The 25,967-nt window shown below is 43.2% G+C and overlaps 1 protein-coding gene across 3 annotated transcripts; it reads left to right on the plus strand.

Moving 5' to 3' along the window:
• On the plus strand, positions 1–25,750 carry NCR3LG1 (natural killer cell cytotoxicity receptor 3 ligand 1). 3 transcript variants are annotated; one of them, XM_075928068.1, is made up of 11 exons: positions 1–225; positions 3,153–3,240; positions 3,922–4,248; positions 4,999–5,109; positions 8,463–8,864; positions 12,068–12,379; positions 13,340–13,654; positions 15,811–16,122; positions 17,884–18,201; positions 19,584–19,643; positions 25,046–25,750. In XM_075928068.1, the coding sequence occupies exons 1-11, from the start codon at positions 79–81 to the stop codon at positions 25,357–25,359; spliced, it is 2,706 nt and encodes a 901-aa protein (XP_075784183.1). In that variant the 5' UTR covers positions 1–78; the 3' UTR covers positions 25,360–25,750. The 3 variants fall into 3 exon arrangements, with proteins under 3 accessions (XP_075784183.1, XP_075784182.1, XP_075784184.1); XM_075928067.1 differs by having other exon boundaries at positions 68–225; positions 2,887–3,240; XM_075928069.1 differs by lacking the exon at positions 3,153–3,240 and having other exon boundaries at positions 77–225; positions 25,046–25,749.
• The last annotated feature ends 217 nt before the right edge of the window (positions 25,751–25,967 follow it).

The following is a 25,967-nucleotide window of genomic DNA, read 5'->3' on the forward strand; positions in this document are numbered from 1 at the left end:
GCAAGACAGCCGGGGGTAGCCCGAGCCGTGCTGCTGCCCCCGCCCCAGGAGACAGGCACCGCGCGCTTTCTTGGGGCCATGGACAGGGAAAAGCGAATGCGAAAGCGAAACGGGTCGCGGCAGGCCCGGGGCGGGCAAGGCGACTCTCGACCCCGCGGGCCATGGCGTGCGCTGGGCCGCGGTGCCTGCTGCTGCTGGGTCTCGCCGGCGCGCTGCAGCTGGCAGGTCAGCGGGGGCGGCCGGGACTCCCTCCCGGGACAGGAGGGGGGGTCGAGCGGCGGGTGCCCCCCAGCAAAGGGGCCCGGGTCTGCGCCGCCCTGAGCCCGCAGAGGCGCCAGCCCTGCAGGACTCGGGCTCCGGGCGGCCGTGCGGGAGGGCTTGGAGCGAGGCACCCCCCGTCGCTGTGCGGGAGCTGGTGGCTTTGCTCCGGGTGCCGCTTGCCTGGGGGGCAGCGCCCTGTCAAAGTTCCGTGTCGCCCGGGGCTGGGGGGTTCCCCGGCCCTTTGCTGTGTAAACAGGCGCGCCAGCCGCGAATGCATCAGCCCGGCCAGAAGCCAAATCCCCCGAGGGGGACCCGCAAGGGACGGGCTGTTTTGGCTGGGGCGGAGCAGCCCCTGCCTGCGGGGTGCCCTGGCCTGCCAGAGGCAGGGGCTGCATTGACTGCGGTGGGGGTGGGGAGAGAGGAAATCACAAATGGGGCTGTGGGGAGGGGGGGGGGGCGGAGAGGAAGTGAGGCACAGGTTGGTATGGGAGGGGACACCTGCCACTTCGTTTAAGCCATTTCCTGGTTAACCAATTAAATGGGATTTTACATTCCTTAGAAAGAACAAGTTTAAAATTACTTTGCCAAGTTAAATATTTTCAAGAGGGCAGCTATAAGGCAGGTCTGTAAAAAGGGGAAGAAGAGCAACCTGGGGAACTACAGATCAGTCAGCTTAATTTCAGTACCCAGAAAGATAATGGAATAAATAATAAAGCAATCAGTTGGCAAACAACTAGAAAATAATAAGGTGCTAACTGATAACAAGGATTTGTCAAACCAACCTAATAGCTTTCTTTGAAATGGTAACAAGCCTCGTGGATGGAGAGAAGCAATATATGTGGTATATCTTGACCTTTGTAAGGCTTTTGATAATATCTTGTATGAACTTCTCATAAATAAACTAGGCAAATAAAGCTGAGATAGAGCTACTAAATCATGAGTGCATATTTGGTTGGAAAAGTGCTCCCAGGCCACATGTATACTTACTGGCGGATGGACACTCCAGAGGTCCTCTGGCGTTTGATCCTCTGGCGTTTGATTGAACAGGTGTAGTATAGATCCGTAACTCAAATGCTGAGGGCATCTCCAGCCTGCACAGGTACAGCTGCTCCTCACAAGGAATAAGGGAAGCAGAGGAAGTGTTCACTCTTGTCAGCCTCTCACTGTGTGAATGGTGTGGAAATGCGATTCAAGATACGTTGACTTCAGCTATGTAATTAATGTAGCTGGAGTTGCATATCTTACTTCAACCTCCTGCTGTAGCGTAGACCAGGCCCTAGAGAGTAGTTATCAAGTTTCAGAGTTAAGCTCGCAGGGCATATTGAGTGGGATCCCACAGGGATTGGTCCTGGGTCCAGTTCAGTATCTTCATAAACTATTTAGATAATCACATGGAGAGTACACTTATAAACTTTGTGGGAGGGGTTGCAAGTGTTTTGGAAGTTATGACTAAAATTGAAAATTATCAGAACAAATTGGAGAAGTGGTTTGAAATAAACAGGATGTACTTCAAGAAGGACAAATGCGAAGTACGTCACTTAGGAAGGAAAAATCAATCGCGCTATACAAAAGAGGAAAGGACTGCTTAGGAAGGAATACTTTGGAAAGAGATGTGGGGGTTAGTGGTTCACAAGTGTAACACTTGCAAAAAAAGCGAACATCATTCTGGAATGTATTAGCAGGTGTGTTGTAAGCAAGTCCCAAGTAGTAATTCTACCACTCTACGCTATGTCGATAAGGCCTCAACTAGAGTAATGGGTCCAGTTCTGGGAACTACATTTCAGGAAAAATGTGAACAAATGGGAGAAGTCCAGAAGAGAGCAATAAAAAAGTACTAGAAAACATGACTTGAGAGGGATGATTTAAAAACTTGGGTTTTAGTCTGAAGAAAAGAAGAATGAGGGCGCATGATACATTTTAAAGTACATAAAGATTGTTACAAGGAAGAAGATGACAAATCGTTCTTACCCTCCAAGGATAGGACAAGAAGCAATGAGCTTAAACTTCAGCAAAAGAGGTTTAGGTTGTACATTAGGAAAAACTCGGTTGGTGTAGTTAAACATAGGAACAAATTGCCGAGGGAGATAGTGGAATGTCTGTTATTGTAGATTAAGAACAAGTTATACAAATACACATCCGTCAGGAATGGTCTTATTCTTTAGGCCAGGTCTACTCTACACCTGGAAGGTTGGTTTAAGGTATGCAACTCCAGCTATGTAAACAATGTAGCTGGAGTCGGCATATCTTAAGCCGAGCTTGGCACCGTCTTCACAGTGGAAAGTTGATGGGAGCAAATGTTCCCACCAGCTTCCCTTTGCAGATCAGACGTGCCCTCAGCATTCGATTTAGCGAGTCTTAACTAGACCCGCTAAATTGAATGCCAGAAGATCAATCTCTGGCGCGTAAGTATAAATGTGACCTTAACCCTGACTGGAGGGGCTAGATGAGATGACCTATTGAGGTCCCTTTTGGTCCTAAACTTAAATTATTCTATAAGAAAGAATTGGTGAATTGCGGGTAAGGAAACAGGCTACTAAAATACTGAATGATCCTTGAATTAATAACTCCTTTAAAAAGAACTTTTATTGGATGTATTGCTCCAAATAAACATTTTCTATTTTGAAGAAAATCTTCAAGTGCTTATGAAAAGTGAACCGTTGATAGTGTCACTGAATGATAATATCTTCGTATCATGCAACATCTCTGGGTATGATACACCGGAACTGGATATCAAGAAGGTGGGAGTTACCTGGTACTATAAGACAGACAATGCAGACACTGAAACAAAAATATTCATATTTCATACTGGAGAGCATATTCCCTTTAGAAAAGGAGCCAGCATGTCTGACAGTTACCTGAAAAGAGGAAATGCTGCACTCTCTCTTCCGCAGATACAGTTTAAGGATGCGGGAATATATAAGTGTTCTGTTATTGTCACCCCTTCTGAGGCTCATGGAACATCTATTTTACAGGTAGTTGGTAAGTGATTATATTATGGCATATTCTACATACTGTGTGATAGGAACCTGAAAGCAGAAGAGTTGAATATAAGAGTGCAGCATAGTTGTACCATTTTATTCACCCCACTAAGCTTCTGTGGAGGTGTGGGCATTGCATGATCAGTGGAATAGCCCAAGAAATTGAGTAAGTTGGCAGTAGTAACTTCAGGAGTGTGACAAGTACAGCATACCCTATCTAGGGAACTTACCTGAAAATTAGCAATCTTCATTAAGCTAAGATCTTTGGGGTAGTTTCTATATTTCTCCATTTTAGGTGCCTTTGAGAGAGTATACTCCCTATTCCTCATTCACTGTCATTTTCATTATTCAAACTTTAGCCTTGCAGTGACATTTTCAACATCCAGGCATGCTCTGAATCTGCGAGGCTGTAATAATTCTGTATATATTTTATTTACAAAGAGCAGAGAACAAGAATATCACCAAAGTCCTAATGAAAAGTAGTGCTGTTTATCTTCCAGGTAATATTCCCTACTATGTTCATGTTTATGAGAAAACATGACTAGATTAGGAGAGAAAAACCCAATGAAACATTGCATATATCAGACATTCGGGTAATGGGTGTGCTACAACAAAACTAATACTATTAAAGTCTCGGCATAGCTATGTTTATAACTATCATCTAACTTTTCGTTCCATACAGCTCAACCAACTGTCAACGTGTTTCCAAAAGAAGTTACAATAGAAAGCGAGAAGGAAAGGACCCTGTCGTGTGAAGTCAATAAATTCTATCCAAATTCAGTTGACATTAAGTGGAAGAAGATTTCAAGGAACAACCAGGACCATCATGTAGCAGCAGAGGATATCTGTACAGGAGCCTCTGTAGAAAACAAAGATGGCACATTTAATGTCACTAGTAAATTAAGGTTGCAACCATCTTTGCAAGATAATGGAAATATATATAGCTGTATCGTGAGTCATGTAACATTGCCTGCCAAGTTACTTCTCAACATCACCTTGACTGTCACAGGTATCCACCCCCTTTAGGGTCTTACACCCTTTCCTTCAACATGTCATGTGTTTCAGAATGCTGTGGCTATACCTCTTTTAGGAGAAGTTGAATCACGTTAACCTTTTGTTATCCTTGGGCTGCAGTAATAGCTAGTGTCACTTAAGAGCGAGAGCTGGGCAGGAAAGCAGGCCATGCAATGACAGTCAGAGAAACAGCTAGCCTGCTGATAGGCCAGCCAGAAATGTACTGAGAGGAGAAGGAAAGCTAGTGCTGTGAAAAGAAGCAGTTGAAACATGTTTGCACCACTGACATTTTTGGAAATTAGAGGTGTTCCAGGTGCACCTTCTTACTGGGCATGTATTTCTGGTGGCAGGAAGAGATGACAGTGTTTTAGTATCTCTTTCAGCTCACTGAGTTGATCCAGACCTGTCTTTAACCAAAGGCTTTTCTTAATCCTACTATGCATGACAACACATTTTTGTTGTCGTCATCCTTGGAAGTATGAAAACATGTTTTAAATGGGCATTTCAGTACCCTTAGTGGTCTCTTTGAATGCTCTGATTGGCCATAGCCAAACATACCTGGCATTTATTCTGTGGTCTCTTTAGTAGTTCAATGGACAATAATTTTGGCCCTACTTTAACTTCCATATGACATTTCAAACATTCAGGAAGGAAATGAAAGAAGATATTTTGTCACTAATTTTTTGTGTGTTAAATATAAGCAAGCAGAGAATCATCTATATTTTCTTTGTTTTTTCATTCACAGCCCCGAAGTCAGATTTGAACAGTATAATTGGAGCAGTCATTGGAACAATAATAGCCTGTATTATTGTGCTTGGTGTAAGTACCTACGTGTACAATAAGCGTTTTAAGAAAAGTAAGTACATAGATTTAAAGGTGTACTGTACTAATGATATCTTCATGGAAACTAATAAGCCCTTCTGAATATTAGAATTCTAAACTTAGCGCTAGTGACAAACTAACAAGGAACAGTTTATCAGAATGCTCTTTATTCAGCTATCAGTTAATTGATGGTTAGTCTAGTCTCCCAAAAGCACACCATGCTTTTGTTCCCCTATATCTCCAAATCCCCATTTTCACTAAATGTTTTCTGAAGCCCTTTGGGGAAAAAAATTAGGGGTCGTTTTGTATTTGACAAAAACATTTGTAGCAAATTGGAATATGTGATTGATATGCTATCAATCATGAGAAGTGACAGGCTTTGTAAGAAATGCTCTGCCTTCATATACTTTCACAAAAGGATTTGCTCTTCAAAGTTAACTGGTATTAATTTATTAGCTGAGAGTGTCATATTGAAATCTTCCACATACAAACTCAGCATCAGTAGAATTGGAACAAACTTAAAGTGATAACTTTTAACAATATTATGAGCGTTAGTTGGTACTAATTGTAAAGAAAAAGAATACTGACACACACATAAAAAGGAAGATGTAACTCTTGCTCTGATAATCTTCCATGAAAAAGTTCATGGAAAGACTGAAAATTTGAAGGCAGTATGTGTTTGGCCATATAGTCACTTATCTGGCAAGGACTGTGGATAGGAAACAACAACTGGGCCATTTCAATCAAGGGAACTCAAATGTACAGTATATTAAAAAATACAGCATTGGTAAAGATAATTAGTTTTGATAAGCACAGTACTCTGGCACAGTGGTTCTCAGAGTGTGGTCCACAGACCACTAGTGGTCTGCAGCTGCCTGTCTGCGGGAAGGACGGTCCAAAATGGCGTTGCTCTAACCACCACCCTGTGGGCCGGGGCCTGGCTGCTTGCTCCCCTGCTGGCCTGGGCAAGCATGATGTCTCCCAACAGCAGCCCAGCCCCACCGACGGCCCCTCGTTGGTGGCTACAGCTCACATGGCAGCATTCCCTGAGTTCCAGCACAGTGTGGCTGCTGCCTAGTGAGCCCCTGCCATCCCTGCCCCACTGTCTCTGGGTTGCTTGTTTGTCACAGCGATGGCCACTGCCAGGAATGGCTGGTGCTAGGGGGCTGCCCAGGAGCGAGGCTAAACCAGGGGCTCCACCTGAAACAAGCTGTGATTCCTGGCCTGTGTAACATGGGTGAGGCAGAGAGTTTCCAACCCCATTGGGCCCTCTGGGAAAGTTGCAAAGAGCAGCAGGGTCATGGGCCTTTGTGGGTGGGGCAGTGGAAGGGATAGGAGGGAAGACGAGACAAGGCAGATCAGAGGCAAAATCTGGTGGAACCACTCCTGGGCCTTGGGGCCTTAGAGTTGCCGCCTCAGCCCCGGCAGGGGGCCGTACAGGGCTCGGCTGAGGCGGGGTGCATGCAGGCTCAGCAGGTCTGCTCTGTGTGCTGCCGCTCTCTCTTCTCCTGCCCATCCCCGCCTCGCGCTCTGCCACTCTCCACGAGCCAAGTCTGGCGGGGATGGTTGGGGCTTTCTTCACCTTCTCCCTCCTCCCCCTCCAAGCGGGACTCCAGAGCTGGTGTTGCAGCCTCGCAACTGCATGGGCTCCCCACTGCAATAGTGGGGGAGGGGCTGAGCTCCCTCACCTTCCCCACCCTGCTGGGGGAATGGCAGTGTGCTCCCCATAGGCTCTCCCCACTGCAAGGGAGCATGAAGCCAGGTAAGCATCCCCCCCTCATGGCCACACATCTGCACCCCAATCCCTCTCACTCACTCCCCTCCCTCCACCAAGACCCCACACTCTCAGCTTGCTCCGACACCCTCCCTTGCGCCTGCTCCCTCCTCCTGGCCAGACACCCTTCTCTCAGCCTGCTTCTATATCCTACCTCCCACCCAGACTTTGCAACCTCTCCCCATTCTGCACGCCATCTCTCTCCCAGATCCTGCACCCCATCCCTATCCCACTCACTGGCAGCCCAATCCCACACAGTGAACACCTCATTTTTGTTCCCACCCCAGAAAATAAGGGAGTCCATAAAACCAACTATCTCCAGAACCCCAGAAAAGAAAATCTTGCCTATGGGAAGCCCTGAACCTCAGTCCTCCCTGTCCCTTCCCTCGCTGTGTGGGGCTGAAGCCCCAGAGGAGCGAGGTGTCTCAGTTGGGGGCCACATCAGTGAGGGTTGAGCGGTTTTGGAGTTTTTTCGCTTCTCACTTGTGTGGTCCCCAACTGATTTTTCTGTGGCTTAATAGCCCCCGATCCAAAAAAGGTTCCCCACCCCTGCCATAAATAAAGGAAATATTGAAACCTTTTATGTTGGACATAAATTAATATTTTACTTTTTTTAAAACTAGCAGAAATACCCAGCGTTGCTAGGGGAAAATATAGTAAAAGGTGTGATGAATGAACTACGTCAATGACATTAACATAGCATATTTTATTGGAAATACTTTTCTCTTATATATTACTTTAAGTAATTAACATAGCTAGTGATGTGTTTACAAAACGCATTTACATTTAACACATTTCTTAATAACAAAAGGTGTGGTAAATGAACTAGGTAAATTATGTTAACATAACATATTTTATTGGAAATACTTGTTCTGTTATCATAGGGAAAGGATCTCGTAGTTGCAGTTTATGTGACACGCTTAACAGAAGAGTCCAGCAAATGCCTATGATCAGGCACTACTAAAAGTGAATTAGTGGCCCAATTGGGACTCTGGGGGAACCGATTTCGAGATATTACCAATTCAGTTATTTAAGTGAGGAAATCAGTAGTATCTGTGCAAAATTTTGTGTTTCTATGATCAAGTGCTACTAAAAGCTAATTATCAGTGGGCCCAATTGGGGCTCTGGAGGAACCAGGGGAACCAATTTCGAGATATAACCAATCCCGTTATTTAAGTTAGGAAATCAGTAGTAGCTGTGCAAAATTTGGTGTTTGTAGCTCTTACCGTTTCTGAGATCTTTCAGGACAAACAAACAAACTTTTGGAAATATTTATAAGAAGATAAAGTTTGATAAACTAACATAAGAAAGTAAAATGCTTAATCTGTTTAATAATTTAAATTAAACCATTCTCCCTAGCTGCAGCACTAGTAAAATGGCTCAGGCGTAATTATGTAATTAACAGTGCATTTCCATTAGCAGCTGGTGGTCAGCAGAAAGATTTACATCGAGCCAGGTGGTCTAAAGGACATAAAGTGTGAGAACCGCTGTTCTAGCATATAGAAATACAGAGCAATGTATGCAGCAGAAATAGAAAAAGTGCAGTTAACTTTTTAGTTTGTGAAGAATGACCACGTGGTGCATAAGAAAACTAACATATTTTTTCCTTGCAGTTCCACCAACAGTAATAGCATTCATAGGGAATGTGGAAATGAAACATTTGGAAGATGCTTTTTTGCATTGTCAGATTTCCAGCTTTCGTCCAAAACCTTTAACTGTGGATTTTTTTCTAAAAAAGTATCAACAAAAACAAAAGGAGAGAATTTATCATTGGAACAGTGAAAAGGGTGACATTGAACAAAATGGGGAAAATGCTGCTCTCCTGACTATGTCAAAGACTTTTCAATTTAAGATATGTTTGAGGTCACTAGATAATGGCACTTTTGAAGTTCCATGTACCATTCGAATAACTCCAGACCTGCATGAACTTGACAAGGCAGAGCTTTCTCTTGAAGTGACACACGAGGCTCTTCAGCCACGTCCTGCTGTTCAAACAACACAACTGAAGGTCATAGGTAAGCAGAGTGCTTTGCAGTATGCAGCATTGAGCTTCTTCAAGTTCAGACACAGTCGAGAGTAAGAATCTAGGAACTTGCACTGAGTCAGACCAATGCTCCATCCAGTTCAGTATCCTGTCTCCTGCAGTGGCCAGGACCAGAGCTTCAGCAGGAGTGTATAGAACAGGGTGATATTAGAGTGATCCAGCTGTTTTCCCTTCCTAGTTTCTGAGAGTTTAGGGACAGCCAGAGTGTGGGATTGTGTGTCTGACCGTCTTAGCAAATAGCCCTTAATGGACCTATTCTCCATGAACTTATCTAGTTCTTATTTTAACCTAGTTATACCTTTGGCCATCACAGCATTCCATGTCCTGAGTTCCACAGGTTAACCATGTATTGACCAAAAAAGTACTTCCTCTTTCTTGTATTAAATTTGCTGCCTATATTGTCATCAGATGATCCCTGGTACTTTTATTGTGAGATAGGATAAAATAACACTTCTCTGTTCACTTTTTCCATACTGTTCAAGATTTTATAGACCTCTATCATGTTCTCTCTTATTATCTCTTTTCTAAGATGAGCAGGCCTAATCTTTTAGTAGTCTCCTCTTGCATGAAAGCTGTTCTATAGCTGATCATCTTTGTTGCTATTCTCTGAACTTTTTCCAATTACATTGTATCCTTTTTGTAATGGGGCAACCAGAACTGGATACAGTATTCAAGGCTTGGGCACAATATGGTTTTATGTAGTGGCATTGTAATATTTTCCATCTTATTTTCTATCCCTTTCCAGGTACTTCCTAATAATCTGTTAGGTTTTTTTTATCACTGCTATGCATTGAGTTGAAGATTTCAGAGAGCTGTCCCTAAGGACTGCAAGATCTCTTTCTGGAGTGGTAACAACAAATTTAGACCCGTATTTTTTTTTTTACAGATTACATTACTTTGCATTTTTCTATGTTGAATATTATCTGCCATTTTGTTATCCAGTCACCTGGTTTTCTGAGATCCCTTTGTAACTCTTTGCAATCAGCTTTGGATCTAATTATCTTGAATAATTTGGTAATTGTTTTTGTTGACAGTTTCTTAGCTGTCATTATAATAAAATATTTCTTCTCAAAGGGTACGTCTACACTACATGCCTCTGTCGGCAGAGGCATGTAGATTTGTTTGTTCAGCAAAGGTAAATGAAGCCGCGATTTAAATGATCGCGGCTTCATTTACATTTACATGGCTGCCGCGCTGAGCCGACAAACAGCTGATCAGCTGTTTTTCGGCTCGCCGCTAGTCTGGACGTTCCCCCTGTCGACATCAAAGCCCTTTGTCGGCAGCCCCAGTAAACCTCATCCCACGAGGAATAACGGGGCTGCTGACAAAGGGCTTTGATGTCGACAGGGGGGACGTCCAGACTAACGGCGAGCTGACAAACAGCCGATCAGCTGTTTGTCGGCTCAGCGCGGCAGCCATGTAAATGTAAATGAAGCCGCGATCATTTAAATCGTGGCTTCATTTGCCTTTGCCTACAACCCTAATCTACATGCCTCTGCCGACAGAGGCATGTAGTCTAGACACAGCCCAAATGACTATTGTATCTTCACAATGCTAAGCCAGCTGATAGAAAATTTCAGTATTTCACTTTCCCTTTTCAATTCATGCCATTTTGAGACTATGTTTCTGATGTTTAAGCACTATTTGCTGTGCCCTAAAGTCCCTTTCCTAGATGATCTGTGGCTTTAGTTATTGATACATGGTGTTGATGATAGTAACCTGTGTGGTAATGTTACTGTCTCAGGACAGAATTCTTAGGCATCATCTCACATTTTCTGCAGAACTTGTAAAGTCACATGGTGTTTCCAAGAATCCCAAATGAAAACTAGGGAAACGTGTATTTGAGAATGAGAGACCATTTTAAGTATTCAGAAGATATGAAAATTTTGCCTTAGAAAACTTAAAGGTTACACTTGAGATATACGTAGAGTCAAGATACCAATAGAGATGCAGTGATGTTTGCCTTGGAAACATATTGGCCTGTGCATCATGCTGGCAAGGCACCCATAGAGGACATGGTCTTTGACATGTTAAAATTAAAGTGGCTTCTTTAATCAGAGTAGATTACTAGCTCTCATTTAAAACCAGAGATGTCCGTATTTTGGCACCATACAGCAGAACTTTTCTACTGTGTCAACATGGGTGAGTTTAGCTGCTTAAGATAGATTGGCATAACATTTTCAGTTCTGGGCAGGTTTAGATAGAGAATTATTTTTTCCTGTAGACCTTAACATTACATTCTTGCTTTCAAGTTCTTTGTAGCTTAATTGATCTTTTGTGTCTGCTCCTGAAATTTAGCACGTTGGGTCTAGTCATGCTTTCTCAAATTGATTGACTGCTTAGAAAAACAGATGTATTATCATGTGTAGTTATAGATAAAATGCATGAATGAAGGAACTTTCTGCCTAAAGTTAGAGGTAGCCATATATAATGTCTGCTTTCAGCTCAATATGCAATACTGATATATGTCCAAAAGAATTTTTGTGGGCCGTGGGGTAACTTTTTCCTAAATAAACATAAAAAATGTCACTTGCAAATACATGTAGAAAGTTGCAGAGTCTTGATTTAAAACTTTTTTACATTTATTTTGTGATTATCTTTTAAGTTCACTTTTAGATGTACCTGAGCTTGGTATTTTATTTGGCCTACTGTGCCATAGTATTTGAGTGAGTTATGAAACTTAGGAAAATGTGTTTGCCTTTGTAAAACCTCAGTAGCTGAAATTTTATGAGTTGCCCCTAGCATGAGAACTCTATGAAAATGTCAGCAGTGATTACTCCCTGTCTCCCATGTGGGGAAAGGCTAATTTGTGTTCATGAGTTTACAGCAAATTCTGACAGGAGAGGTGTGACATTGTGGTACATGAAGGGTTTGGGTCATTCCCAATCCCAATTTGAACACTGGTCTACAAATTTAATTTGGGGCCTCTAAAGTTTGTTCAGTAGATACTCATGTATGCTGAGTGTTAAGTCTGAAGATAGCAATGGGATGGATGTGATGGAAGAATCTGAACATAAGGCCTCCTGCAAGATGCTCAGCATCTCCCAGCCCCATCGATTTATGTGTTGGAGTAGATGGTGCTCAGTATCTTACAGGATTGGTCATGTGCTGATAATCACATTTTTAAAAGCCGATTCCTGTTTTATGTGCAAATCTCATTGTTTTCCTGTCTAGCCATGCCAGTGCTGGATCCAGTCCTGTGTTCTACAGATGTGCCAAGACCAGATGAGTCTATAACTTTGACTTGCAGAATTCATTCTTTCTTCCCTAAAACAATTGAATTGGTTTGGTATAAAGACAATGATCAAGTGCCAGAGGAACCCTTCATTAGCAAGGTGGAAACGGGGACAGATGGACTTTTCTTCTGCACCAGCAGCTTAAAATTACACCTTACAGTTGGGGATATAGGAAAGAGATTCATATGTAAAGCTAAACTTAAAGGCTCACACCAGTACAAAGAATCTTTTTGGAAGCTGGAAAATTTGAGTAAGTTATTCCTCAAGCTATTCTTTTAGTAGAATGAAGACTGTAACTGTTGTATAGACCTAGAGCTGCTAGATCTCTGCACGAGGTGAATTTCATCAAAAGGCCACATTCCCAGTAGGAAGAGGGGTATATTTTTACATGTTAATATACTGTTTAAAATCCTGTGGTAGACAAGACAGTTGTAATTTTAATAAGTAGGAGCTTTGGCGTCATCTCAGTGAGCTAACATATTAAAATATGGATTTTTACACATGTAAAAACCCCAAATATACCATGTTTTTTCTCAGACAAGGCCTTACTGTCTTATCTCTAGGCCAAATCTTACACTCCTTATGTAGGCAAAATGCCCTTTGAAATCACTGCAGATCTTACCTAAAAATTGAGCATGTAAGTTCAGGATCACGTTTTATACTTTTACTGTCTAAAAAAGAAAACCAAGAACAAACCCCTTCCCCAGAGTTTTCTTTAAAATTCAGTGTTTGTTTAAGTTACCAACATTTCTTTTCTAATCCCAGACTGATAACTGAAACTTTGCATGTACAGACCTCAGGGAGGTTGGGGATATGTGTAGGCTACTGTATAGAAATGTGGCATATTTTACTTTCTGAAGCATTCCTCTGGGAAATCTACTGTATATTATATATAAAACAAGATGCCAAATAATGAAACAGACTTCCATAGAGGTAACACTTCTGTTTCTGACAGAACATGCTATTTCTTACAGTACTGGATCATTTGGAGTCTCTTATCTCTCCCTCTCAGTTTTATTCTCATTTTCATCTGCTATTTTTCTCCTTACTCTTCTGTTACTCACATGCAGTTGTTAAAATCTTTGTTGTCTATGGGAACACTACTGTGAATGTCTCTAATGAATAGAAACACAGCAGGGTCTGTGCTTTTGCTTCTGTTTTCTCTCATCCCCCTAATCATTGTACTTGTCCCTTATTGTTTTATTTGCAGTATTTACTCCAAATGTCTCTAACATTGTATGTGAGCCCTGTACCCCTGAGAACGGGAAAGCTGTCATGTTATCTTGCCAGGTGAGAGATTACTACCCAGAGCAGTGTCAAGTGCGCTGGTTGAGAGGGTTTGAAGAATTCATTAAGGCTGCAGTTAAAACACAGGATCCTCAGCTGGATGCAGCAACAAATCTGTACCACCAAGAAAGTCAAGTAACATTTACAGCTGAACCTGCGGACCATACAACAGAGTTCTTTATTGAAGTCAGCCATTGCGACAAAACTATAAGACGGTCCCATCCCCTCATGTTAAAAGGTGACTATTTAATCGTCTGTTTCTTTGTGCAAGGGACTCCTGTTCTCCCTTTTTGTCTTCTTAATACTTTATGGGAATGGCACAGGTCTAGAGCAGAAGTTGATGCTGTTTGGATGCCTGTAGATGTTTGGTTAGTTGCTCAGAAGGAACACTGTGTGGTGCTTCTCTCCTGGCTATTTTAGCCCCAGCATATCTCCTCCCTGGCTAAAGTTCCTTACCCCACTAAGCTGAATTGTGGTGTGAGGATAAGGAGTAAGCATGCAGTTGAAATGTTGTTCCTGCCCTCTTCCCCACCCCATCTGACTCCACCAGATTTTGTTCCCTTCCCTTTGTATGTAGATGGTAGAATAGAACACAGGCTACGTCTACACTGGCATGATTTTCCGAAAATGCTTTTAACGGAAAAGTTTTCCGTTAAAAGCATTTTCGGAAAAGCATGTCTAGATTGGCAGGATGCTTTTCCGCAACAGCACTTTTTGCGGAAAAGCGTCCGTGGCCAATCTAGACGCATTTTTCCGCAAAAAAGCCCTGATGGCCATTTTTACGATCGGGGCTTTTTTTGCGGAAAACAGTACTGTGCTATTTATACTGGCCCTCTTGCGCAAATGATTTGCACAAGAGGGCTTTTGCCCGAACGGGAGCAGCACAGTATTTCCGCAAGAACACTGACAATCTTACATGAGATCGTCAGTGTTCTTGCGGAAATTCAAACGGCCAGTGTAGACAGCTGGCAAGTTTTTCTGCAAAATCAGATGATTTTGTGGAAAAACTTGCCAGTCTAGACACAGCCACAGTGTTTTAATCAAGTAGAACACATACCTGTCCAAGTATCAATATCCAACAGATTTCTCACAAGCAACCCTACAATAACACACCAATGTGTTTTTTCCCTATCTTGCACAATCAGTTAAAAAAAAAAGATTTAGGTTCAGAGTCTCAAAACCACTGAGAGGATTTGGATACTTCATTGCCATTAACTTTTTAATGGGAAGTAGGTGTCTAAACACCTTAAGTAAATTTGAAAATCTCAGGCTTAAGAGACTATTGAAAGCTTGAAACATTCATGAGCAGCAGTGAGAAAACAGAATTCTCAGTAGTTGTGGAATGTGTCCTTTGTGTTTTTTTGAAGTAACTGGAGCTCTACTAGAAAGCAATAGAGGAACTATTTTGTGGAAAAGCTCACTAGCTGAACAGTTATTGAGATGTATATAAATTAGGGGGTCAAACTTCACAACTTTGTGTAGGCCAAGCTATTGCACACACCAGGGCCCCCTTGCATCACTCCATTCTCTACCACAATCTCCCCATACAATCTCCCTCCATTCACCCTTCCCCATGGTTCTCTCCATTTTCTCCCCTTCTGAAATCCCCCATTTTCCCATTCCAAAGGCTCTGGGTGTACCCTCACTCTTTCTCGCTCCCTACTCCCCTCTTCCACTCCATGCCAGCAGCTCTGGGGGCCACTTTATTCCCCTCTCACCATTTTTATGTTTTTGTTATTCTGCCCATTCTGTCTGGGACATAAGACATTCAGGGTGTCATCATATTAAACTTTCTTGGGAAGATGGGCAGGACTTAGGTGGTGGTGGAGTATCAGGCTGGAATGAGTTAATGGGTGCCAACAACTGATCATTGAAGCTATAGACAGTTAGATAAATGTCTGACACTGTTGGGTGCCATTATCTGGTTAGCACAGACATCTTCATGCATCCCCTTTCCGATTTTCCATTTTTCACCAAAATCAATAGCATTCTGCCCACTGATGTCTGTATCATTCCCCGAAATTTTGGAATTGAGCAGATGCAGCATTTAAGAGTTCTTGTATTATATCCAGACAAAACCAGAGAATTGTCATTACACTAGGTGTAGGACCTCACTTCCCTTGGCCAATTATATACGTGTATTTAGGGGTGATGCAAGATTATTTTTGTAATATGTCAAAACTACTAACTGCACAGTCACTTTCTTAACTCTGACCCTTTGTTTTACATTTGGGTGTATTGGATCCATTCGCTATCAAGTTCATGGTTTATTTTACATAATTCTCCTTACTCTCCTCCCGTATATATTAAACACTAATACAAATAATAGTAGTACCTTCTTAAATATTAATTTTGTTTATGCAGATATAATATATTTCAACCTTTTTTTTGCAGATTTTCCAAGAGTTACAGATCTTGTTCTTAGTCCACATGATGCAGAGTATGGAAAACCCCTCTCCCTTACCTGCAAAATCATGGATTTTTATCCCAGCGATATTCAAGTCCATTGGTTTCAGGAGAATAGTGAGATCAAGAAGGGTTCATCAGTACAAGAGCCAAAGCAGGATTCCGGGGGCCGTTTCTACACATCTTCTGATCTTCAGCTAATACCCACTGCTCTAGATTACGGCAAAAAGATTGGCTTAAGGGTGATACACAAGACTCTGACAAAGCCCATTACAAAAAATGTGTACCTAAAACTCCCAGGTATGTGTAAGAATATGTATAAGAAGTCTGTGAGCCCAGGATAGAACAATGATTGTTAGAGCTTGAGGGGGAAAAAAGTATTTTTGTTTTACAGGCAGAGGGCCAGATCCACCAACCCTGGTGCAGGAGGGTGTACATTATATCTCCTAAAAACAGTGAGATTGGCCTGGCTACTGCTTTTCCTGTTTATATTTTGCCAGGTACCATTTAGGCCCCAATCCTGATTGCATGGGCATCCAACAGACAGAGTATGCTGAAAAGACCTACGGCTAGAGTTTCAAAGGTGTGCCACAAATGCAGCTAGGAATCTAGTAAGATTTACACAAAGCACTTAGATGATATTACTGCCTAATTCCAGTTGCTTTTTAGGGGGAGTTGGGCACTAACCCTGCCAGATGCATTCATCAATCCAACTAAGCATCGTTAAAGACTGAAAACCTTTGTTAGTCTGTCCCCTGGATGATATCCCACTCCTGGCTACTTTTGGTTTAGCAGCAGTCCATAGAACTCCTCCTACAGAGCACACCACTCCAAGGGACTTTTTGCCTCTGGGACCTTATGCATTGATTCACACGGGCGCAAGTTAGAAATGACCCAGGCTAAAGCTTAAAGTTGACATTTAAAATTCCAAATTTGAGACGGATCTGGGCTTCCCTCCTACCAAGAAAATGTGTTGAAAGAAAGGGGTGTGTCTCTTTCTAAGTCTCCTAACATCTATCTTGTCTGTAAATGGTCTGTGTCAGCTAATGCAGGCTCATGGAGCTTGGGATGTGGGGCTGTAAAGCTGTGATGTAGATCTTTGGACTTTGGCTGGAGCCTGGGTTCTGGGGTGCTGCGAGAAAGGGAGGACCTAGAACCCGGGATCCAGGCTGAATCTCAAGATCCATGCTGCACTTTTATAGTCCCATAGCCTCAGCCCCACAAGCTTGAGTTAGCTGACATGGGTCTGCTGTGGCTGCCTAACTGCAAGGTAGACCTACCCTTAGAGTCTCTGCCTCCCCCTTCTGAAGGGAGTGGGATAAGGATTGTGGATGGGTGTTCCTGACACATGTATTCAATAAGGATGCAATAGGATAACAGTTACTGTGAATGGTTACATGCAGACTCTTGCCCAAACCCCCAGGGAGCTGTCTGCCACTTTGTGCTCCCGGGACTGGGGCTGCAGGCAGGAGCAGGTACATGTTAGGAGCTGGCTTATAAGTCTGCTCCTGGTGTGCACCGAGTGCTCCCGGGGAACTAGCTGCTGCCCCACCCTGCTGCCTCTACATCAGAGGCAGCAGGATGGGGTGGCAGCTGGTGTGTGCCAGCAGCAGACTTAAAAGTTGGCTCCCAGCACGCACCAGCTCCTGGGAAGCTGGCTTGCCGCCCCACACTGAAGATGTGTGTAACCATGTAACAGCTGAAATTTTCAGTGGCTATGCAGTTATAATTACCTACTTTTTAACATCTCTAGTATTCAATTACATGCCACTCTTTGGCCTTACTCGTGCTACTGGAGAGAAGTGATTTGATGTCAGAACTCATTCATGCAGGATCGGATTTCCTGGCTTTCTCTGTTCTGCGTTGGACTTTTAATCTGTGCTTATTTGGCAGAGTACTGTGAGCATGGCCTTATGCAGGATCAAACCCTGCCCCCTCCCCCCCCAAAAGAGTTTGCATAGTCTCTCTTTTGCTGGTTAATTTTCATGATAATCTCTTTGATAGTGTCCAGAGCTATTTTACTGTACTGCGTTTCTAATGGAAAATATCTTTCTATTTTAGCAAAATCTCCTGTTGTTTCTGAGATTAGAGCAACACCAACATCACCCAAGGTCAATGAGACTGTCTGTCTTGAAGTTTCCATATCAGATTTCGCACCTGAAAATATAAAAGTTGCATGGTATAAAGAGTGGCTTAAGTTACCTACAGACAACAACTATAAGACAGACACTTCAATTGGAAAAAATGGTTTATGTTTCTGTACAATAAAAGTTCAATTTACTATTGATGCATCTGATGATGGAAAAATGTTCAGATGTGAGATTATTCATCCATCAACAAACTCCTGCACAGAGAAAATGTTTATATTGAAACTTGGTGGTAAGTCAGATTTTTTAACAAAGGGTCTGTAATGGGAGCCACTCTCCTCTTAGGCACTGCTAGCGGCTGAGTGTGGGTCTGCAGTCATTTCTCATCCTCGTGCCTCCGGCAAGCTGCTGGCTGGCCTGAGTAGATCTTCTCTAATTTGGTCCTCGGGCTGAGCCACAGAGTCCAGATGAACCACTTCCAGGATAGTAAAGAGTCCTATAAATGATCAGTCCTATTGCCATTGCAAGGCCGATCAGCCCGGGCTTTGAGGCCTTAGTTTTGGGTCTCAAATAAGTTTGGTCCCCGTCTCGGTATTTATGCCACTGTGGTGGCAGGGAAAACCCAGGCCAACCTAGAGACACTATAAAGAGCAGCTATAAGTTTGATTTTAGATGGCTGCCATTTCTTGTTTAGGTCTTTTCCTACTTTGCCCCTTAATGCAGCAAGAAACAAACTCTGGTTCCTCCTCGAACTCTTGTAGTCAGAGCACAGCCCCCTTCTCCGTTCCTAGCAAGGAACGTACCTTTTACAGCTCTACACATGTCCTTTTATTTGAGCCTGCTCTGTTCTGATTGGCTGCTTGCATGCAGCCGCTCTTGGCAGGTTTGGAGCACCCACCATCACTATTCCTTTCTGTATCACTTGGCTGTTTCCTGGGGCAGGGTTTGGCAGAGTAGTGTGGCCTCCTACGGGGAGCCGCAGAGTGCAGGTGCACTCCATCACAGGGCCAGTTTTAGACTGGGTAGCCCCTGACTCCACAAATACATTGATCTGAGTGGAATTGAAGGAAGGGACCGATTGTGAGAGTATTTAGGCACTTAAATACTATTCATCTATAGGCATCTACATACTTTAAAAATGTGCTGCCAGGACAACTCAGCATGAGTAAAGACATCAGGGTCTGCCCCTAAATAAGCTTGAGTCTCTGTATAAGGCTCCGTGTACAATTTGTTGCCAGGGAAGACTCATTTCTGAATGTAGTCCAGGTTTCTCAAACCATCTGTATCCACTTTCTTAGCTAGCTTCATAGAGAAAATGGCCTGTTAGTGAAATAATCATTAAAATGGAGACAGATCTTTTGAAAATGCTCATGTTCAATACTTGGCTTGTTTAAATGATCAGAAAAAATAAGTGAAATCGGCTGGATCCAAAGCCTACTGAAGTCAATGAAAAGGCTTCTGTTGAGTTCAGAGGAGTTTGGATCAGGCCTTCCGACAGTGACTATGAAAACAGATGTTTTAAATAACAGGGGATGGGAACATGTTTATAAGGATGCCATGGAAACATGCAACATTTTGTAATGTGTATAATTGTGTGTTTTCCTGCTGATATGTTAACCTGATGATAAATGTATGCTTATTTTAGATAACATAGTATTTCTTCCTGCTTTACAGGTTCTTCTACCAGCACTGGAGATATAGCCACTCTGACTGCAAATCAGAACCACACACTGAGTGAGTTTTACATCAGACTAAGGCAGATTCTCCTTCTAATATCAATGGTACAATCCATCACCTTGTCCTCCTCAGATACAGGTGATGGAAAGTTTAGTGAGAGATGTGAGAAGGCCACAGGGCTGCCTGTATGGCACCACCCTCCCATTTCTCTTGTGGGTGTGGAATCAGGGATGTGTGCATTGGGGCAGGCAGAATGGTTGTAGCTCAACCCTGTATAGAAAGAATCAACAGGAAAAATACTAACTTGCACAGAGCCCTTTCAGCCATGGAACCCCTTTGAGTGTGTCTGAGGGGGATTCTGGGGTTCATGGCAGGCAGGATAGTTGAAGAAGCCCAGAGAGGGAATATGAATGCACAGGGTTTCCATGTGGATCGGTCTGGCTTCCAGCATATTCACAAGAGCCCTGGGATTTGGGGAGGGAAACCCCTTTTTGTCCCACACAGGGAGGTAGCACACTCACCACTCCTCACTTCCAGCTGGAGGAATAATCCGCTCGAAACTCCACAAATAGAACCTGCTTAGGGATGCATTGAACCTATGGCACTTTGTTTTCCGTTAATTAATTGTGAAGGGGTTGAGTCACCACAGGATTACCTCCTTATGTCCAGCCTGGACATAATGGCTCTTTCCCGAGATGGTACCTTGCCGTTGGTTGCTCAGTGTCTGGGCTCTCTTCCCATAGCTCGGCCCACTGGCCACATCATGATTACTTCCAGAATAATGGAAAGCTGGACATAAAGTAGTTCTGAGTACGCACAGGAAGGTCTTGGGCTCCAACTCTAAGCCCTTGGGCTTCAAACCTTTTTCTTAAGGCTTTCCAGTGTCCTTTCCCCCATATCTTGATTCACACCACTTGGGCCCTCCCATTACACTGGATTCCAGCCCAAGGAAACTATAACCACTAATCAAGTCTGTTGAGTTCCACTCCTTTCTGGGGTTTCCTTGGGCTCCTTCCTATCCAGCCTTTTATTCTCAGGCCATCTCCCCCACAAACTCTGTAAGTTGAACCTTCTCTCTTGCACACAAGAGCCTGCTCCAACCCAGTGGCTACCACCTCTCTAGCTGCTTGCCAGTCTTTTCTTTTCAGTCAAGGTTGCTGCTTTGTCACTGGGCTTCCTCCTACCATTGCTCTGTTCCCAGAGGGTGGCTGCAGGCTCTCTCACCTGGCAGTGCCCCTTCTTTGTCTTCGTTTTATATGATGAGGTTGCTGCACCAAAAAAGATGACAGCCACTTACAGGCAGTCCCCGGGTTACGTACAAGACAGGGACTGTAGGTTTGTTCTTAAGTTGAATTTGTATGTAAGTTGGAACTGGTACATATTGTAGGGGAAACTCTAGCCAAACATTTCTCCAGAGCTCAGTTTTATTCTCCCACACCTCACTTCCCTCAGTCCTTTATTCTCAAGCTGAGGTGTCTGCTGAGAAAAGCCGCTCCGTGTCTCCCTGGTCTGCTGGGGCTGGGAGGGGGGGGCGCTAGCTTCGCGTCTCCCTGGTCTGCTGGGGGGAAGCAGCTAGTGCGGGGTTGCCTCACCCCGTTTGTAAGTAGGGATCTGATGTAAGTCGGATCCATGTAACCCGGGGACTGCCTGTATTTTGTTAATTTTTAGCCAACTTCCCCCCTCTCCCGCATGTTACAGTCATTCAGTCTTGTTTACGTAAGGAAATTTAGCCAGGGTGGTTTTTTCCCCCCAATATTCAATTTCCCTGACATTCTCATTAATCCCTTTAGAAAAAGTCTTTAATTCCAACTCAGTGTTTCATAAATAAACTTTTTTTCCTATGGAATATTGCCCACAATGCCATAGAACATGATCAACAGTTTCTGTGGTTTTTAACACAATTACACATCCCTCTTTATGTCTTTTTAATAAGCTTAACTTATCATTTAAGGCACAACCAGCTGACATTCTAAAATTGACTACTTCACTTTTTCTATCATGACTTTCCCCATGCATGACTTTTATTGTTGAGCCTACATCATAGAACCTTTTGCCGTTTCATTTTCTTGGTCCATAGTTCCTGCCATGCCTTAGCAGGCTCCTCATGGTCACACTTTTAAATCCCTGTCCACTTAACGGTATCTAAATATCTACCTATGCATTTTTCAGAGCATGTTTTGCTGTTTTGTCAGTCACCTCATTTCCAGGCATTCCAGTATGTACTGAAATTCATCCTATTGTTACACAAATTCTTCCTTGCATTATTTTTGTAGTTAGGATAATTATTTCACTTATGTCATTTCTGCTTTCCCAAGTCCCTGTTCTGATTGTCATAGCACCTGACAGGAATCAGGTAAAATTACAACTGCAGCTGGTCACACATCTCTTAGCCAGGTTAGTGCCAACCTTATCCTCACTGGGTTAGCCATCATAGCAGTCACATAATTTGATAGCCTTTTTAGATTTCTGGGTTCATAGTCTAGGAACATATACAGGCCTGTTTCCATTCTATATGCGCTGTCATCTTTTGAGCCGTCTGTACAGATGGTCAAAGCAGCCCCCATTTTTCGTAAATACATTTTGAAATTTCATTGTTCATAATGTTATTTTACTTTCCTTCATTTTTTTCATACGTCTCCAAATCTACAAATGGTGGAATAACTGCTCAGCTGTAATTTAATTTCCTATGGCTAAACTTTTTTAGTTCACTCAATTTTTGACCCTTATAATCAGGGCTCAACAAATAATGCAATCTACTCACCCGTGGCAAGTAGATTGCAACCCGGAAGAGCTGGGTTTGGGCGATCTGCGCGTGCACAGAATGATCTGCACATGCGCAGATCGCTGGACAGCGTGGCTGGCAAGCGGGGCTCGCTGCAGTTCGGCGAGCCCTGCTTATAATATGAGGACGCCGGTGACGATCCATATAATTTTGTCTACTAGGCTCACAATGAGCTTCATAAATCTGTTGTGCACTTTTTTTTCATGATTTCATTTTACCTTTGCCCCAAAAGTTTGATATAATAGTTTCATCTTTAGATTTACAGGTGCTTTTCCACTGGCCATCTGCAGCACACACGCTGGTGTTCTCATTGCTCCACATGCCAGTCTCAGAACTTGGACCTGGGGAGTAGTTCCAGGTTTCTACGAGTTGTTTTTAAGGCTGAACCAAAAGCTTGGGCTCTTCAGTCCAAACAGATGTTATCAATGCTCTGTACACCATCATCAGTACTTCTTATCTGCACCCCATTTGTTTCCAGCTACACTTTTAAATTCATAGAGGACAGGCCCATCAATGGCTATTATCCAGGGTGGGTAGGAATGGTGCCCGTAGCCTCTGTCAGAAGCTGGGAATGGGGGACAGGGAAGGGGTCACGTGAGGATTACCTGTTCTGTTCATTCCCTCCGGGGCATCCGGTATTGGCCCATGTCGGCAGACAGGATACTGACCTACATGGACCTTTGGTCTGACCCCGTATGGCCATTCTTATGTTTAAGTAAGCTACTTTTTGTTATCTATGTGACCAGTCAAAACCTGTCAAAGTAAATATATATCAAGCTATCAAACACTTCTAGGAAATAAGCTTTTTAACTAGCCGCATTTTTTTATCATAAATAAATGTCCAATCCTCTCCTCCCCGCTCCTCCAAATTTCCTTCCTGGTTAAAAGCATTCCTTTTGTTTTTGCAAGAATTTTAATCCCCAATCATTTCCATACCTGGAAATTCTCTGGAATGCCTCATTTATTTGTACATCAGGAAGGGGGGCTAGGGAGGGGTAAGTGGAAGGAGGTGAGGGAGGAATGGGGTACGAGCCCCCGATGGGGAGGACTGGGCTGGCTCTGCGGGCTTCTGCGGGTGGAACCTCTCCTGCAGCCCCCCCATTATCCCCTCTCCCCAGATGGCAGCCTGCGGCAAGTGCAGCCAGTCTGATGGCTGAGTGCTGTGATGTGCCCAGTGTGTGTACTCCGGACAATCCAAGCCAGGACTGCTTTGCAAGCGGGGCACCCCTGAGAACTGTCTGTCCGGGGTGGGAGTCGGGTCCCTTTAAGCACAGCCCTCGGCTTGCCTGAGACAGCAGCTCCACACTCTAAGTCCTCATCTGATGCCCTGCCAGCACTGCTTCCGGCCATCCTTAACCTCTGTTCAGGGTCCACTCAATGTGGACATGCTAGTTCGAATTAGCAAAATGCTAATTCGAACTAGTTTTTAGGTCTAGCTGCGCTAATTCGAATTAGCTTAGTTCGAATTAACTAATTCGAACTAAGTTAGTTCGAATTAGCGCTGTAGTGTAGACATACCCTGAGTGATTTCCTGTATTTTCATTGCTCCTTATTGTCCCCTTACAAATAGCTCCTGCATGTCCATTCTTTTGACAGTTATAGCACTGCATGGGTGGTTTGGTTTAATTGAGCAAGATTGATACCTCATTGGATTGTATCCCACTTTTAAAGGTTATGCACGGAGCCATAGGTGGCTGTTTTTCTTCCTCCTCTTAAGTAGCTCTTTAACAAACAATACATTACTTCTGATAATACTCATTTGGATGTCACACTCAGACAACGCTAGCAGTACTCCGTATTACCCACTCTTGCTTCCATCAGGAATTCAGGCAGTTTAAAAGTCACTTCTACTTCCCCTGAAGTTACAATTTTTAAGACGACTTCTCAGCTTGCCCCTTATATTACATTCAGTCAGTAGATCTCTTTGACCTGCATTCGTTTAGCTCATTGTATGCCACCCCTGCTTAGCTGTATCCATTCTGCCACTTTCAGAGGGTTAACCATTTCCTGTTATCACTGATTTGACAATGATAAAACATTGGCTTTTATCCTGTGTTTGTTTTCCTTGGTATGCATTTCTTTGTTAAAACCTGATATAGCTAGTCCTTTGTTCTGATCTGAGACATCCCTTATTTCCTGTTGCTGCTTCTTCATAGGTCAAGGCAGCTCCCCCCAGCTCCTTGTCAGTTTCAATGCTCAACCTCCTGTCAGAGATCAGCCACAGCCTTCCATCCAACCTGCTCTTACAGTCCAGTCTTGCCACCTTCGTCCAGATGTCAGCATACACCCCCAGCCCTGCCCAACCTAACCCCGCTCCAGTTCTTTCCCATCTTCATCCTGCAGCCAGCCAGTCCCTTTTTTGCGACAGATTGCCTCCTTATACTAACTAGCTTGTTCCTGCCCAGCGGGGCGTCATGATCAGTTAAGCCTGGGTCCCTCTGGGTGCAGCCAGCTAACATAATTGGCCTCTCAGGCCCACCATAGCCCATTCAAGGCCCCTCTTGGGTTCACACTCCATCACATTAATATAACAATAAAAGATAGCAGTGACATGGAAAACATATACCTAGCAGCAGAACACGTCCTAATCAGTGAATGCAGCTGATGAATGAAATGGCCCTGGTGCTGAGGCCTTTATTTGTAATTTTCTTTTTCTGTTAATTGTATCTATCTTTAGGCCCTGGACTCATCAGTCAAGAGATTAACACCCTGAAGATAGAGTGCACTACTAGCAACCCAAAGGCTGGTGAGGATGTGACACTTCGCTGTTTTATACCTGGAAGGACTGCAGACAGTACTTGTGTTTCCTGGTTTAAGGGGAAATACCTCATTGAAGATGGAATAGAGAACACAGACTGTGAGGATGAATCTGGTTTTAATTCTTCTGTGACTTTTAAACCTGAAGAACAGGACAAAGAATGTAAGATGAGATGCGAGGTTTTTACCGATGAGGACTCTCTTGAGGATTCATACATTTTAAAACTTGCCTAATCTCCCTTCAGTGAAGAATATGGCCAAACAGCAATTCTATTTCAGTGTTTCAAGGGTTCAGTGAACAGTTACCCCATTTAAAAAACAAACAAAACTAAACTTCTTTCGGGAATTAAAACTTTATCATCGTATCCGGATACACTACTCATGAAAACCAGGGCTTAAGAAAATATGGACTATTCAGGACTCAAGAGCTTCCACAAGGCCTGAAGTTATCTAGGCCACTTTCCCCCATCCTGAAATTATTACTTATTCCCCATTATTTACTTTGATTTCTCAGCCAAAGACTGTAATAAACCTCTGTGAGAACAAAGGAAAATGGTTTTAACAGTGGAGTGAATCCTTAAATAAAATACATTTTCATCAAGACAAAAAAATAGGAACTTTTTTTTTAATTGGGGTTTTGGTTTGTTTGGTTTTAATATACAATGTAAAAAAACAAAAATCATTTTAGAGAATTTGATGAGCAATTCACAAACCACTGACCTGTCAGTGAATTCTTACCAATCTACAACCCACCTGAGAAATTTGCTCATCTTATCCCTACTCTCTTTGCATCCCCAGGCATTCATTATTTCCTGTCTACTGCCAATCTCTACCCCTTTGCC

This window comes from Pelodiscus sinensis, chromosome 4, assembly GCF_049634645.1.
Source record: "Pelodiscus sinensis isolate JC-2024 chromosome 4, ASM4963464v1, whole genome shotgun sequence".
NCBI lineage: Eukaryota > Metazoa > Chordata > Testudines > Trionychidae > Pelodiscus > Pelodiscus sinensis.

What these genes read in the sequence shown, in the direction of transcription:
- NCR3LG1 (XM_075928067.1), top strand. Translation starts at nt 162, where the DNA reads ATGGCGTGCGCTGGGCCGCGGTGCCTGCTGCTGCTGGGTCTCGCCGGC. An exon ending in ATCTATTTTACAGGTAGTTG is followed by an intron (nt 3,241 to 3,921) that starts GTAAGTGATTAT and finishes CGTTCCATACAG; the next exon opens with CTCAACCAACTGTCAACGTG. An exon ending in CATCACCTTGACTGTCACAG is followed by an intron (nt 4,249 to 4,998) that starts GTATCCACCCCC and finishes TTTCATTCACAG; the next exon opens with CCCCGAAGTCAGATTTGAAC.